The 16,625-nt window shown below is 42.6% G+C and overlaps 1 protein-coding gene across 1 annotated transcript; it reads right to left on the bottom strand.

Annotated features, from left to right (window-relative positions):
- Positions 1–12,057: 12,057 nt before the first annotated feature.
- LOC139181528 (protein FAM209-like) lies at positions 12,058–12,597 on the bottom strand. Its single transcript, XM_070785050.1, has one exon. It carries the CDS (start codon positions 12,595–12,597, stop codon positions 12,058–12,060), a length of 540 nt encoding a protein of 179 aa, XP_070641151.1.
- Between the last annotated feature and the right edge of the window lie 4,028 nt (positions 12,598–16,625).

Raw genomic sequence — 16,625 nt, forward strand, 5'->3', positions numbered from 1 at the left:
TGGTTTCTGCCCTCCTAAGATTGGTCCCGTGGTATGTGTAAGCTTCATTTAGGATGATATTTGTGCTGAGTATTTTTTTTTTCTCTGATGGGCAAGGCTGAGTGAAGTGGTAAGTCTGTCTGCTGATGATTGGGTTTGTATTTTTGTCTTCTTTGTTGTTTGGATGAGGTGTCCTGTGCAGAGTGCTACTGGTGGTTGGGGGATGCCAGGTCTTGTACTGAAGTGGTTTCATTTGTGGGAGTTCTCACTATTTGATACACCCTAGGGTTAGGAGTTCTCTGGTAGTCTAGGGTCTTGGAGTCAGTGCTCCCACTCCAAAGGTCAGGGCTTGATCTCTGGCCAGAAATGGAGATTCAACAGGTAGTTTCTTATGGCATTAAAAGAGATTAAAACAAATACTCAAAAATGAGAAATGAAAGATGAACCCCAGACAAATGGCAGTTACAAAATCAGGCAAATAATAATTAAAATAATGGAATATATACATATATAGCCATAATCAAAATCAAAACAGTCCAACAAAAATAAAGCACAATAGATTGACCTGGTGAACAAAGGAAACCAAAAATGATATCCACCAGTTAAGAACAAAACTAACTAAAGCACAAACTGGAAAATAAAAGTAAAGCAAGGTGCCAACTGGGGAATACAGCAATGAAAACAAAACTAACGAATATGGTGAGAAAAAGAAAGGAAAGATAGAAAATAGAAATGTGGGGGTGGTCCTAAGATGGCAGAGGAAAAGGACGGGGAGACCACTTTTTCCTCCACAAATTCATCAAAAGAATATTTGAACGCTGAGTAAATTCCACAAAACAACTTCGGAATGCCATCAGAGGACATCAGGCACCCAGAAAAGCAGCCCATTGTCTTTGAAAGGAGGTAGGAAAAAATATAAAAGATAAAAAGAGAGACAAAGAGGTAGGGATGGAGCTCCGTCCTGGGAAGGGAGTCTTAAAAAAGAAAGAAGTTTCCAAACACCAGGAAACACTCTCACTGCCGAGTCTGTGGCGAGCCTTGGAACCACAGAGGGCAACATAACTGGGAAGAAAAATAAGTAAATAATTAAAACCCACAGATTACGTGCCCAACCGTAATTCCCCCAGTGGAGAAGCAGCGCAGACGCCTGCATCTGCCACTAGCAAGTGGGGGTTGGGCAGGGAGGCGTGGGCTGCATTGCTTAGAGTAAGGACCGGGCCTGAATGCCCCAAGGGCAATCTGAGGGAACCAACTTGGTATAGCAAACCGGACTGTGGGATAGCTACCATGCGAAAAGCCCTAATCTAACACACCATCTGGAGAAGGCAATGGCACCCCACTCAAGTACTCTTGCCTGGAAAATCCCATGGACAGAAGAGCCTGGTAGGCTGCAGTCTATGGGGTAGCTGAGGGTCAGACACGACTGAACAACTTCACTTTCACTTTTCACTTTCATACATTAGAGAAGGAAATGGCAACCCACTCCAGTGTTCTTGCCTGGAGAATCCCAGGGATGGGGGAGCCTGGTGGGCTGCCGTCTATGGGGTCGCACAGAGCCGGACACGACTGAAGCAACTTAGCAGTAGCAGCAGCAAGACACCATCAGGCCCACTCACAGAACAAAGGACTGAGCAGAGCTAGCCCGGCCCATCCCCCTGCCTGGTGAAAGGCAGGAGAAGGCAGCCAGAGCCAGAAGGGGGCAATAGCAGCCCCAGAGAGGCATTATCTACCAAACTGCAAGCAGGTTTCTTTGCTAACCGAGACGTCTTGAGATTCTGGATGGTTAACATCCACCTGAGAAGGTGCACCAGTTGTACACCCAGAAAACCAAGTGACAGGGACAGGGGACGCCATAAGTTGCAGCGACCATGCTCGCCAAACACCTGGTAACCTGAGCTGCTCAGACCTGGGAAGGACACAAAATGTAGGTCCAACCGAGTCTGTGCCTCTGAAGAATACCCGAGTACCTGAACCTAAGTGGCTTAGACCTGGGAAGTACATACAACCCAGGGCCGGCCTCAGACAGTTCCCTGCAGAGCAACCTAGAGCCTGAGCAGTGTAGACAGGGAAAGCACACACGCCGTGAGCGGAGGAATCCCAGTGTGGCCGAGACACTGGGAGCATATGCCAGAGTTATTCATTTGCAGCGTCCCTCCCTCCCCACAGCACGACTGAACAAGTGAGCTTGAAAAAGTGTCCACCACCGCCGCCTTGTGTCAGAGCGGAAGTTAGACGCTGAAGAGACCAGCAAACAGAAGAAGCTAAAACAGAGGGAATCTCGTGGAAATGACAGTTGCAATAGATTAAAACCCTGTAGATAGTACAGACTACATAGGAAGGGGCCTATAGCTCTTGAGAAATATAAGCTGGATCAAGGAACTATTTGAAAATGAACTGATCCCACACTGCCCACAACAAACCAGAGAAAGTCCTAGATATATTTTTACTATCATTGTTTAATTTTTTAATTTTTTTTAATTTTTAAGTCCTATATTACTCCTTTAAGTTTCATTTTTATAACCTCCTATTACTTTGCAAAAAAAAAGAGAGACCTTATTTTTAAAGCAAATTTCATATATATATATATATATATATATATATTATAATTCTTATGACTTTGTTTTCTTTTTTTTCCTTTAATATTGTATTTTTGAAAATCCAACCTCTACTCTAGATTTTTAATCTTTGCTTTTTTGTATTTGTTATCAATTTTGTACCTTTAAGAACCCAATCTTCATTACCCATTTTTACTTGGGAGTGAGATCCCTGGCCTGATTGCTCTCTCCCCCTTTGGACTCTCCTTTTTTTCTACCAGGTCTCCTCTATCTCCTCCCTTCCCCTTCCCTTCTCTACCCAATTCTGTGAATCTCTTTGTGTGTTCTGGAGTGTCCCTAAGTGTGGAGAACACTTAGGGAACTGATTACTGAATGGCTCTGTCTCTCTCCTTTTGATTCCCCCCTTTTATCTTCTTGGTCACCTCTGTCTCCTTCCTCCCTCTTCTCTTCTCTGTGTAACTTCGTGAAGATCTCTGAGGGATACAGACTGTGGAGAGCATATAGGGAAGTGATTACTGGCTAGCTTCCTCTCTCCTCTTTTGATCCCACCTCATCTCATCCGGATCACCTCTATCTCCCTCCTACCTCGCCTCTTCTCCATGTAATTCTGTGTACCTCTCCAGGTGTCCCTCACTGTGGACAAAATTTTCATCATTAACCTAGATGTTTTATCAATGGTGCTGTATAGATGGAGACGTCTGGAGGCTACTGTAAAAATAAGACTGAAAACCAGAAGCAGGAGGCTTAAGTAAAAATCCTGAGAACCCCAGAGAACTCCTGACTCCAGGGAACATTAATCGACAGGAGCTCATCAAACACCTCCATAGCTACACTGAAACCAAGCACCATCCAAGGGCCAACAAGTTCCAGAGAAAGACATACCATGCAAATTCTCCAGCAACACAGGAACATAGCCCTGAGCTTCAATATACATACTGCCCAAAGCCACTCCAAACCCACTGACATCTCATAACTCATTACTGGACACTTCATTGCACTCCAGAGAGAAGAAATCCAGCTCCACCCACCAGAAACCAACACAAGCTTCCCTAACCAGGAAACCTTGACAAGCCACCGATACAACCCCACCCACAGTGAGGAAACTCCACAATAAAGAGAACTCCACAAACTGCCAGAATACAGAAAGGCCACCCCAAACACAGCAATATAAACAAGATGAAGAGACAGAGGAATATCCAGCAGGTAAAGGAACAGGATAAATGCCCACGAAACCAAACAAAAGAGGAAGAGATAGAGAATCTACCTGATAAAGAATTCTGAATAATGATAGTGAAAATGATCCAAAATCTTGAAAACAAAATGGAGTCACAGATAAACAGCCTGGAGACAAGAATTGAGAAGATGCAAGAAAGGTTTAACAAGGACCTAGAAGAAATAAAAAAGAGTCAATATATAATGAATAATGCAATAAATGATATTAAAAACACTCTAGAGGGAACCAACAGTAGAATAACAGAGGCAGAAGATAGGATTAGTGAGGTAGAAGATAGAAGATAGAAATAAATGTATCAGAGAGGAAAAAAGAAAAATGAATTAAAAGAAATGAGGACAATCTCAGAGGCCTCTGGGAAAATGTTAAACGCCCCAACATTCGAATCATAGGAGTCCCAGAAGAAGAAGACAAAAAGGAAGACCATGAGAAAATACTTGAAGAGATAATAGCTGAAAACTTCCGTAAACTGGGGAAGGAAGTAATCACCCAAGTCCAAGAAACCCAGAGAGTCCCAAACAGGATAAGCCCAAGGTGAAACACCCCAAGACACATATTAATCAAATTAACAAAGATCAAACACAAAGAACAAATATTAAAAACAGCAAGGAAAAACAACAAATAACACACAAGGGGATTCCCATATGATAACAGCTGATCTTTCGATAGAAACTCTTCAGGGTAGGAGGGAATGGCAGGACATAGTTAAAGTGATGAAAGAAAATAACCCACAGCCCAGATTACTGTTCCCAGCAAGGATCTCATTCAAATATGAAGGAGAAATCAAAATCTTTACAGACAAGAAAAAGCTGAGAGAATTCAGCACCACCAAACCAGCTCTCAAACAAATGCTAAAGGATCTTCTCTAGACAGGAAACACAACAAGGATGTATAAACTCAAACCCAAAACAATAAAGTAAATGGCAACGGGATCATTAGTTCAGTTCAGTCACTTAGTTGTGTCCGACTCTTTGTGAGCCCATGAATCGCAGCACACCAGGCCTCTCTGTCCATCACCAACTCCCGGAGTTCACTGAGACTCACATCCATCAGGTCAGTGATGCCATCCAGCCATCTCATCCTCTGTCGTCCCCTTCTCCTCCTGCCCCCTATCCCTCCCAGCATCAGAGTCTTTTCCAATGAGTCTACTCTTCGCATGAGGTGGCCAAAGTACTGGAGTTTCAGCTTTAACACCATTCCTTCCAAAGAAACCCCAGGGCTGATCTCCTTCAGAATGGACTGGTTGGATCTCCTTGCAGTCCAAGGGACTCTCAAGTGTCTTCTCCAACACTACAGTTCAAAAGCATCAATTCTTCGGTGCTCAGCTTTCTTCACAGTCCAACTCTCATATCCATACATGACCACTGGAAAAACCATGGCATTGACTAGACGGACCTTTGTTGGCAAAGTAATGTCTCTGCTTTTGAATATGCTATCTAGGTTGGATATAACTCTCCTTCCAAGGAGTAAGCGTCTTTTAATTTGATGGCTGCAGTCATCATCTACAGTGATTTTGGAGCCCAAAAAAATAAAGTCTGACACTGTTTCCACTGTTTCCCCAACTATTTCCCATGAAGTGATGGGACCGGATGCCATGATCTTCATTTTCTGAATGTTGAGCTTTAAGCCAACTTTTTCACTCTCCACTTTCACTTTCATCAAGAGGCTTTTTAGTTCCTCTTCACTTTCTGCCATAAGGGTGCTGTCATCTGCATATCTGAGGTTATTGATATTTCTCCCAGCAATCTTGATTCCAGCCTGTGTTTGTTCTAGTCCAGCGTTTCTCCTGATGTACTCTGTATATAATTTAAATAAGCAGGATAACAATATACAGACTTGATGTACTCCTTTTCCTATTTGGAAGCAGTCTGTTGTTCCATGTCCAGTTCTAACTGTTGCTTCCTGACCTGCATACAAATTTCTCAAGAGGCAGGTCAGGTGGTCTGGTATTCCCATCTCTTTCAGAATTTCCCACAGATTACTGTGATCCACACAGTCAAAGGCTTTGGCATAGTCAATAAAGAAGAAATAGATGATATTTATCAATAATTACCTTAAACGTAAATGGGTTGAATGCCCCAACCAAAATACAAAGACGGGCTGAATGGATACAAAAACAAGACCCCTATATATGTTGTCTACAAGAGACCTGCCTCAAAACAAGGGACACATACAGACTGAAAGTGAAGGGCTGGGAAAAGATATTCCATGCAAATAGGGACCAAAAGAAAGCAGGAGTATCAATACTCATATCAGATAAAATAGACTTTAAAACAAAGGCTGTGAAAAGAGACAAAGAAAGACACTACATCATGATCAAAGGATCAATTCAAGAAGATATAACAATTATAAATATATATGCACCCAACATATGAACACCTCAATATGTAAGACAAATGCTAACAAGTATGAAAGGGGAAATTAACAATAACACAAAAATAGTGGGAGACTTTAATACTCCACTCACACCTATGGATAGATGAACTAAACAGAAAATTAACAAGGAAACACAAACTTTAAATGATACAATAGACCTGTTAGACCTAATTGATATCTATAGGACATTTCACCCCAAAACAATGAATTTCACCTTTTTCTCAAGTGCACACGGAACCTTCTCCAGTATAGATCACATCCTGGGCCATTAATCTAGCCTTAGTAAATTAAAAAAAATTGAAATCATTCTAAGCACCTTTTCTGACCACAATGCAGTAAGATTAGATCTCAATTACAGGAGAAAAACTATTAAAAATTCCAACATACGAAGGCTGAACAACACGCTGCTGAATAACCAACAAATCACAGAAGAAATCAAAAAAGAAATCAAAATATGCATAGAAACGAATGAAAAGGAAAACACAACAACCCAAAACCTGTCGGACACTGGAAAAGCAGTGCTAAGGGGAAGGTTCACAGCAATACAGGCGTACCTCAAGAAACAAGAAAAAAGTCAAATAAATAACCTAACTCTACACTTAAAGCTACTAGAAAAGGAAGAAATGAAGAACCCCAGGGTTAGTAGAAGGAAAGAAATTTTAAAAATTTGGGCAGAAAAAAATGCAAAAGAAACAAAAGAGACTATAGCAAAAATCAACAAAGCCAAAAGCTGGTTCTTTGAGAGGAAAAAAAAATTGACAAACCATTAGCTAGACTCATCAATAAACAAAGGGAGAATAACCAAATCAATAAAATTAGAAATGAAAATGGAGAGATCACAACAGACAACACAGAAATACAAAGGATCATAAGAGACTACTATCAGCAATTATATGGCAATAAAATGGACAACGTGGAAGAAATGGACAAATTCTTGGAAAACTACAACTTTCCAAAACTGGACCAGGAAGAAATAGAAAATCTTAACAGACCCATCACAAGCGTGAAAATTGAAACTGTAATCAGGGATCTTCCAGCAAACAAAAGCCCAGGTCCAGATGGCTTCACAGCTGACTGCTACCAAATATTGAGAGAAGAGCTACCACCTATCCTACTCAAACTCTTCCAGAAAATTGCAGAGGAAGGTAAACTTCCAAACTCATTCTATGAGGCCACCATCACCCTAATACCAAAACCTGACAAAGATGCCACAAAAAAGAAAACTACAGGCCAATATCACTGATCAACATAGATGCAAAAATCCTTAACAAAATTCTATCAATCAGAACCCAATAGCATATTAAAAAGATCATCCATCATGACCAAGTGGGCTTTATCCCAGGGATGCAAGGATCCTTCAATATCCACAAATCAATCAATGTAATACACCATATTAACAAATTGAAAAATAAAAGCCATATGATTATCTCAATGGATACAGAGAAAGTCTTTGACAAAATTCAACATACATTTATGATAAAAACTCTCCAGAATGCAGGAATAGAAGGAACATACCTCAACATAATAAAAGCTGTATATGACAAATTCACAGCAAACACTATCCTCAATGGTGAAAAATTGAAAGCATTTCCCCTAAAGTTAGGAACAAGACAAGGGTTCCCCCTCTCACCACTACTATTCAACATAGTTTTGGAAGTTTTGGCCATAGCAATCAGAGCAGAAAAAGAAATCAAAGGAATCCAAATTGGAAAAGAAGAAGTAAAACTCCCACTGTTTGCAGATGACATGACCCTCTACATAGAAAACCCTAAAGACTCCACCAGGAAGTTACTAGAGCTAATCAATGAATATAGTAAAGTTGCAGGATATAAAATCAATACACAGAAATCCCTTGCAGAAATTCTTATATACTAATAATGAGAAAATAGAAAGAGAAATTAAGGAAATAATTCCATTCAGCATTGCAACAAAAAGAATAAAATAATTAAGAATATATCTACCTAAAGAAACAAAAGACCTATATATAGAAAACTATAAAATACTGGTGAAAGAAATCAAAGAGGACACTAATAGATGGAGAAATATACAGTGTTCATTTATCAGAAGAATCAATATAGTGAAAATGAGTATACTACCCAAAGCAATCTATAGATTCAATGCAATCCCTATCAAGATACCAACGGTATTTTTCACAGAGCTAGAACTAATAATTCCACAATTTGTATGGAAATACAATAAACCTCGAATAGCCAAAGCAATCTTGAGAAAGAAGAATGGAACTGGAGGAATCAACCTGCCTGACTTCAGGCTCTCCTACAAAGCCACAGTCATCAAGACAGTATGGTACTGGCACAAAGACAGAAATATAGATCAATGGAACAAAATAGAAAGCCCAGAGATAAACCCATGCACCTATCAACACCTTATCTTTGACAAAGGGGGCAAGAATATACAATGGAGAAAAGACAATCTCTTTAACAAGTGGTGCTGGGAAAACTGGTCAACCCCTTATAAAAGAATGAAACTAGAACAGTTTCTAACACCATACACAAAAATAAACTCAAAATGGATTAAAGATCTAAATGTAAGACCAAAAACTATAAAACTCCTAGAGGAAAACATAGGCAAATCACTCTCCGACATACATCACAGCAGGATCCTCTATGACCCACCTCCCAGAATATTGGAAATAAAAGCAAAAATAAACAAATGGGACCTAATTAAACTTAAAAGCTTATGCACAACAAAGGAAACTGTAAGCAAGGTGAAAAGACAGCCTTCAGAATGGGAGAAAATACTAGCAAATGAAGCAACTGACAAAGGGCTAATCTCAAAAATATACAAGCAACTCCTGCAGCTCAATTCCAGAAAAATAAATGACCCAATCAAAAAATGGCCCACAGAACTAAATAGACATTTCTCCAAAGAAGACATACAGATGGCTAACAAACATGAAAAGATGCTCAACATCACTCATTATCAGGAAATGCAAATCAAAACCACTATGAGGTACCATTTCACGCCAGTCAGAATGGCTGCTATCCAAAAGTCTTCAAGCAATAAATGCTGGAGAGGATGTGGAGAAAAGGGAACCCTCTTACACTGTTGGTAGGAATGCAAACTAGGACAACCACTATGGAGAACAGTGTGGAGAGTCCTTAAAAAACTGGAAATAGAACTGCCATACAACCCAGCAATTCCACTGCTGGGCATACACACTGAGGAAACCAGAATTGAAAGAGACACATATACCCCAATGTTCATCGCAGCACTGTTTATAATAGCCAGGACATGGAAGCAACCTAGATGTCCATCAGCAGACGAATGGATAAGAAAGCAGTGGTACATATACACAGTGGAGTATTACTCAGCCATTAAAAAGAATACATTTGAATCAGTTCTAATGAGGTGGATGAAACTGGAGCCTATTATACAGAGTGAAGTAAGTCAGAAAGAAAAACACCAATACAGTATACTAAGGCATATATATGGAATTTAGAAAGATGGTAATGATAACCCTGTATGTGAGACAGCAAAAGAGACACAGATGTATAGAACAGTCTTCTGGACTCTGGGAGGGGGCAAGGGTGGGATGATTTGGGAGAATAGCATTGAAACGTGTATAATATCATATGTGAAACCAATCACCAGTCCAGGTTCAAAGCATGATACAGAATGCTCGGGGCTGATGCGTTGGGATGACCCAAAGGGATGGTATGGGGAGGGAGGTGGCAGGGGGGTTCAGGATGGGGAACACGTGTATACCCTTGGTGGATTCATGTTGATGTATGGCAAAACTAATACAATATTGTAAAGTAATTAACCTCCAATTAAAATAAATAAATTTATATTAAAAAAAAAAGAATTGTCAAAGTCAAGAAAAAACAATAAAGGAGTGAAACACTGTCTCAGACCAGAGGATACTGAGGAGATGTGAAAACTAATCCAATATGGTACCCCGGATTACATCTCAGAGAGAAAAGAGTGTATTAGTGGGAAAAAACAAACTGTATGGAATCCAAATAAAACTTAAATTTTAGTTATAAAAAAAAAGAAATAGAAATGCAAAGTTGAATAACAGTAGATAAAGAAGATACATATATGTTAAAGATTAACTGCAAGGGGAAAAGAACAGTAGGAAAAGCAAAGGAATACATGTAGAAGACATAATAATAGGTTTTTAGAAATTAAAAAAAGAAGGAAGAAAAGGAAAGGAAAACTCCACAGAACTGCAAAAGGCCAATGTAGACGCAGAGGTTTATAACAGCAATAAAAAGTGTGACTGAAAAAAAAAAAAAACACTCAAAAGCTTAATTATATTTCATAGTGCTAATAAAACTGACAACTACAACAGATTGGGGGAAAATGGTAAACAGAAATGGAAAAAAAGAAAAGAAAAAGAAAAGGAAAAATTCAAAAGAAATTATAGAACAAGTCAAAATATAAGAATAATAAATGTTTTTCTTGCATCGCTGCTGTCAGTGTCCTTTCCCTCGCTGGGAAGCACAGTCCACCTCACTTCCGTAGGTTGCCCTTCAACACTGTGTTGATTTCTGGGCCTGCTATGCGGGCAGCTTAGATTCTAATCAGGTCATACTCCTGTGTCTGCTTGCTTCCAATGTCCACAGCTATCAGAACGAGCACGTTTTCTTATGTAGGAGCTCTCAGTGTCCTTTTATATATTCTGTAGACAGAGAATCTGCCTAGTTGATTGTGTGGATTTAATCTGCAGCTTGTACAGCTGGTGGGATGGTTTTGGGTCTTCCTTAGCCACACTGCCCCTGGGTTTCAATTGTGGTTTTATTTCCACCTCTGCAGGTAGGTCGTCCACTGCACTTTACTACTGAGGCTGCACTGGAGGACTTGGGTCTGCCCCAGTGAGGGCCAGGTATGGAGGTGGTGCAGCTGTTTGGGTCACAGGGGTTCTGGCAGCACCAGATACTCAGGGGAGTTGGCAGCTAGGGCAGCAGGAGGTATAGTACTCTAGAAGACTATGGGGAACCAATATTGGCCAATACACTCCAGTATTCTTGCCTGGAGAACCCCACTGACAGAGAAACCTGGCAGGCCACAGCCCACGGGGTCTCAAAGGGGTGGACACAACCAAAGTGACACCATGTGCATAGATGCAGAGCCTGTGGAAGCTCTGCCCCAGTGAGGGTTGAGCATGAAGGTGATGCAGCTGCTTGGGTCACGGGGACCCTGATGACACCAAATGTGCAGGGACACAGACTGCCTCAGCCACGGGAGTTATGGCCCTATCAGAGTTTGTTTTTGGTTGGTTGTTTGTTTGTTGAGCCTCTGGTAGCTAGCAATCAGAAGGCCTCTTTGGCTAGTCTTTCTCCATAGCTCTGCGGGTTCAGGCATTTAGACAGTTCCCTTGCCTGGGGTCCTTCTCTGTTGTTCCGTGTCAGGCACATAGAGGACCCCCTCCCGCCCCCACTGGGGTCCTACTCTGTGGATCAGTGTGTCAGGCACTTAAAGGGGAACCCTGAGTGGGGTACTATTCTGTACTTCGGTGGGTGATAGGCCAGCCTTGCTATTGTTCAGCTGAACAAGAGGAACTCTCATTCATTGTTAATGGGGATGCAAAATGGTACAGTCATTTTGGAAGCAATGTCTTACTTAGCTAAACACTGTCATACCCTATGACCTAGCAATTTTGCTCCTAGATAGCTCACCAAATGATTTGAAAGCTAATGCCCACACAAAAACATGCACATGAGTTCTCCAGGCCAGAATACTGGAGTGGGTAGCCTTTCCCTTCTCCAGGGGATCTTCCCAAGCCAGGGATCGAACGCAGGTCTCTCAGTCTGGAAAACACTGCATGATACCAATTATACCACATTCTGGAAAAGGTAAAACTGTAGCACGAATAAAAAATATCAGAGGCTTTTTTCCTTTTGCTTCAAAATACTTTTATTAGTTTGGATACACTTTGTCAACACTCAACTATTATTCTTCTTTGATGCAAAAATCCACTTCATCGGGGGCTCGGGTGTCCCATACCTCATATATCGTAATGTTATTCCATCCGTCAGCAAGAACCTGGATATTGGGACATTGGCGTTGATCACCGGTTGCAGCAGTGAGTTTCAGACTCCGCACCCTGGACACAAGGTTCACCAGTGTCGTCTCGACCTGGGTTAAGGCACCGCACATAGAGTCTTTGTAGGGGGAAGCCCTTATCTTCTTTCTTCCTGGAGAGCCAGATGAACAGCCCTGACGGCCAGGAGGAGTGCCCGCGATACTTTTGTCATCGCCTCCAGGAAACTTCAGGATCACCAAAAACATGAGGAAGATTAACAGCCAGTGCGACTTGCTCCCAAACCAGCCTGGGACATGCTCTGGTTGATTCTGCCGAACGCGGAAGTGCCTTCCACTGGGCACCATCCACGGCAGTTCTTCGGCTTCATCTCTCAGAACATAAAACACATAGGCAAAGACAAACGAGATAAACGTAGGCCAAAAAAATAACCATATTACAGAGCGCATCGTGAGCTGAGACCAAGTGGCTCCTGGTGTGCTGGTCTGCGCTGGCACCTGGAGACTGAGGACTAGGCAGGGCTGGGCCCTTGGTGACGTCACAGAGGGCCCCACCCCCACCAGAACCCATGTGGCCAGGGTATGACTTCAGGGCAGAGGGTAAGGCGGCCTGCAGGGGTCAACCGGGAGTAGGGCTTAAAGGGACATGGGGCCATTTCCAGTGGGCAATTGAAAAAGAGGCGAGTGACAGAGTGCCATCCCCATGCCAGTGTATTCTTTCTGAACCTGGTGTTCTACTGGGAGGGTGGGTCCATTTTCTATTTTTATTTTTCCATTTGTTGAACCCAGATACTGTGGTGAGCAGAGCAGAACCAGGGGCATGTGCCCCTGTGGAGCAGAAAGCCAAGTGGGAAAGAAAGATATTAAATCAGAGGCCACAAACTAGGAGCCACTGATGTTTTGTGCGGCCTACCACTGTCCTAAAAATGATTGTGCTCAGTGCTAAGTCCTGTCTGACTCTTTGCCACCCCCATGGACTGTAGCCTGCCAGGTTCCTCTGGAGAAGGAAAGTCAGGGGCATCACCAGTGATGCAGTAGGGGTGGGCAATGAGGTAGGTACTCTCTAAGATCCTTCCCAGATCAGAGGTTCTATGATCCTGCATGGCAATTTCCCAGAGGGCAGGGATGCACCTCCCGGGCAACAAGCAGTGGAACTGGCACATCTCTGGGGAGTTGCTGAGTTGGCAAAACTACACTATCTCTGATGTACCTGTGGATGAGCAAGTACTGGCTGCACTCCTCCTCCCCGTCTGTGCATGTCTAACTGCCACATGTGTTTGAAGGTGACCTTGCTCTGCAGGTATGGCTTGAGAGCTGTGTTCCTTCCTTCTCTAGGAAGACGACCCTTCTTTGTGCTGTGCGAGTTGACAGTCCGAATGCATGTGTATGGCTGCAGCACTTGGCACTTTGCCTTTCTGTCTGGGCCGGTTGTTTTCAGACTTGAGTGTGTATCAGGGTCACCTAGAGGGCTTGCAAAGTCCCATATTGCTGGATCTCAGTCCCCAGTCAGTCCTGGGTGGGACTTGAAGACTGCCACTTCTGCAGGTCTCTGGGCAACACTGAGAACCACCCTCCAGACAATGGCTTCACTCACAAAGATGTGGCTTCCCTCTGACTGCTGTGCACTGGACCTGAGGGGCCAGTGGAGTGGAGTGGCAGCAAGAGCACTGAACTGGAGCCTGAAGACCAGGGTTCTACACTGCACCCGCCCTCTTGCGAGCTGTGTGACCTTAGGCAAGCCTCAGTACCTCTCTGTGCCTGTAGCTGCCTCGCAGGCACAAGGACGCAATGAAGTTGGTGACTGCTACTCTGGGTGTTTCTGCAATTCAGAGTTGGTCTGTCACTCTTGTCCTGAGCCTAGTCTTCCCAATTGGGAAGCCAGATACCCCCACAGCACCCCACCCCCAAGCATCCAAGTGCCCACTTCTGTCCACAATCACTCCCAGCTGGAGTGGTCCACTTGCTTGGGGGTCTCCTCCTACAGCCAGCCGTGTATGGAGCCCAAAGGGTGAAACTGGTGTCTTCCTCTTAGAGATCCACATCTACCACTTGGGGGTATGTGTGTCTTGCGTGTGCTATTTCAAACGCCTTTTAGCACAGAGATAAGGATACAGAATCCTAGAGCTAGTCTCCTGCCGGTGAACTCTGATGCTAACGACTTACTGTGTTACCATGGGCAAGTTAGTTAACATCTCTGAGCCTCACATACCCGACTTTAAAATGGAAAAACAGTACCTACTTCATGGGATAGCTGTGAGGACTAAATGAGATCATGTATGCCAGGCCTTTACTCCTGGCACATATTAAGTGCTTAACATGGTAGCTTTTGTTTCTCTAAATGAAGCTATTGGCCCTCTTTATAACACCAGACATTAAAATTACATTAAACAATGGAAACAATGACAGACTTTATTTTCTTGGGCTCCAAAATCACAGCAGATGTGACTGGAGATCAGCTCAGTCGCTCAGTCATGTCCGACTCTTTGCGACCCCATGAATCGCAGCACGCCAGGCCTCCCTGTCCATCACCAACTCCCGGAGTTGACTGAGACTCACGACCATTGAGTCAGTGATGCCATTTAGCCATCTCATCCTCTATCGTCCCCTTCTCCTCCTGCCCCCAATCCCTCCCAGCATCAGTCTTTTCCAATGAGTCAACTCTTCGCATGAGGTGGCCAAAGTACTGGAGTTTCAGCTTTAGTATCATTCCTTCCAAAGAACTCCCAGGGCTGATCTCCTTCAGAATGGACTGGTTGGATCTCCTTGCAGTCCAAGGGACTCTCAAGAGTCTTCTCCAACACCACAGTTCAAAAGCATCAATTTTTTGGCACTCAGCCTTCTTCACAGTCCAACTCTCACATCCATACATGACCACAGGAAAAACCATAGCCTTGACTAAACAAACCTTTGTTGGCAAAGTAATGTCTCTACTTTTGAATATGCTCTCTAGGTTGGTCATAACTTTCCTTCCAAGGAGTAAGCGTCTTTCAATTTCATGGCTGCAATGACCATCTGTAGTGATTTTGGAGCCCAGAAAAATAAAGTCTGCCACTGTTTCCACTGTTTTCCCATCTATTTCCCATGAAGTGGTGGGACTGGATGCCAAGATCTTTGTTTTCTGAATGTTGAGCTTTAAGCCAACTTTTTCATTCTCCACTTTCACTTTCATCAAGAGGCTTTTTATTTCCTCTTCACTTTCTGCCTTAATGGTGGTGTCATCTGCATATCTGAGGTTATTGATATTTCTCCTGGAAATCTTGATTCCAGCTTGTGTTTCTTCCAGTCCAGCATTTCTCATGATGTACTCTGCATAGAATTTAAATAAACAGGGTGACAATATACAGCGTTGACGAACTCCTTTTCCTATTTGGAACCAGTCTGTTGTTCCATGTCCAGTTCTAACTGTTGCTTCCTGACCTGCATACAAATTTCTCAAGAGGCAGATCAGGTGGTCTGGTATTCCCATCTCTTTCAGAATTTCCCACAGATTATTGTGATCCACACAGTCAAAGGCTTTGGCATAGTCAATAAAGCAGAAATAGATGTTTTTCTGGAACTCTCTTGCTTTTTCTATGATCCAGCAGATGTTGGCAATTTGATCTTTGGTTCCTCTGCCTTTTCTAAAACCAGCTTGAACATCAGGAAGTTCACGGTTCACATATTGCTGAAGTCTGGCTTGGAGAATTTTGAGCATTACTTTACTAGCGTGTGAGATGAGTGCAATTGTGCAGTAGTTTGAGCATTCTTTGGCATTGCCTTTCTTTGGGATTGCAATAAAAACTGACTTTTTCCAGTTCTGTGGCCACTGCTGAGTTTTCTAAATTTGCTGGCATATTGAGTGCAACACTTTCACAGCATCATCTTTCAGGATTTGGAATAGCTCAACTGGAATTCCAACACCTCCACTAGCTTTGTTCGTAGTGATGCTTTCTAAGGCCCACTTGACTACACATTCCAGGATGTCTGGCTCTAGTGATCACACTCAGTGATCACACCATCGTGATTATCTTGGTCGTGAAGATCTTTTTTGTACAGTTCTTCTGTGTATTCTTGCCACCTCTTCTTAATATCTTCTGCTTCTGTTAGGTCCATACCATTTCTGTCCTTTATCGAGCTCATCTTTGCATGAAATGTTCCTTTGGTATCTCTGATTTTCTTGAAGAGATCCCTAGTCTTTCCCATTTTGTTGTTTTCCTCTATTTCTTTGCATTGATTCCTGAAGAAGGCTTTCTTATCTCTTCTTGCTATTCTTTGGAACTCTGCATTCAGATGCTTATATCTTTCCTTTTCTCCTTTGCTTTTCACTTCTCTTCTTTTCACAGCTATTTGTAATGGCTCTCTCTCCCCAGAGAGCCATTTTGCTTTTTTGCATGTCTTTTCTATGGGAATCGTCTTGATCCCTGTTTCCTGTACAATGTCACGAACCTCATTCCATAGTTCATCAGGCACTCTATCTATGAGATCTAGGCCCTTAAATC

The sequence above is a fragment of the Bos indicus genome, chromosome X (genome assembly GCF_029378745.1).
Source record: "Bos indicus isolate NIAB-ARS_2022 breed Sahiwal x Tharparkar chromosome X, NIAB-ARS_B.indTharparkar_mat_pri_1.0, whole genome shotgun sequence".
In the NCBI taxonomy this organism is placed as follows: Eukaryota; Metazoa; Chordata; class Mammalia; order Artiodactyla; family Bovidae; genus Bos; species Bos indicus.

Coding starts and splice junctions, on each gene's coding strand:
- LOC139181528 (XM_070785050.1), bottom strand. CDS start 12,597: ATGCGCTCTGTAATATGGTTATTTTTTTGGCCTACGTTTATCTCGTTT.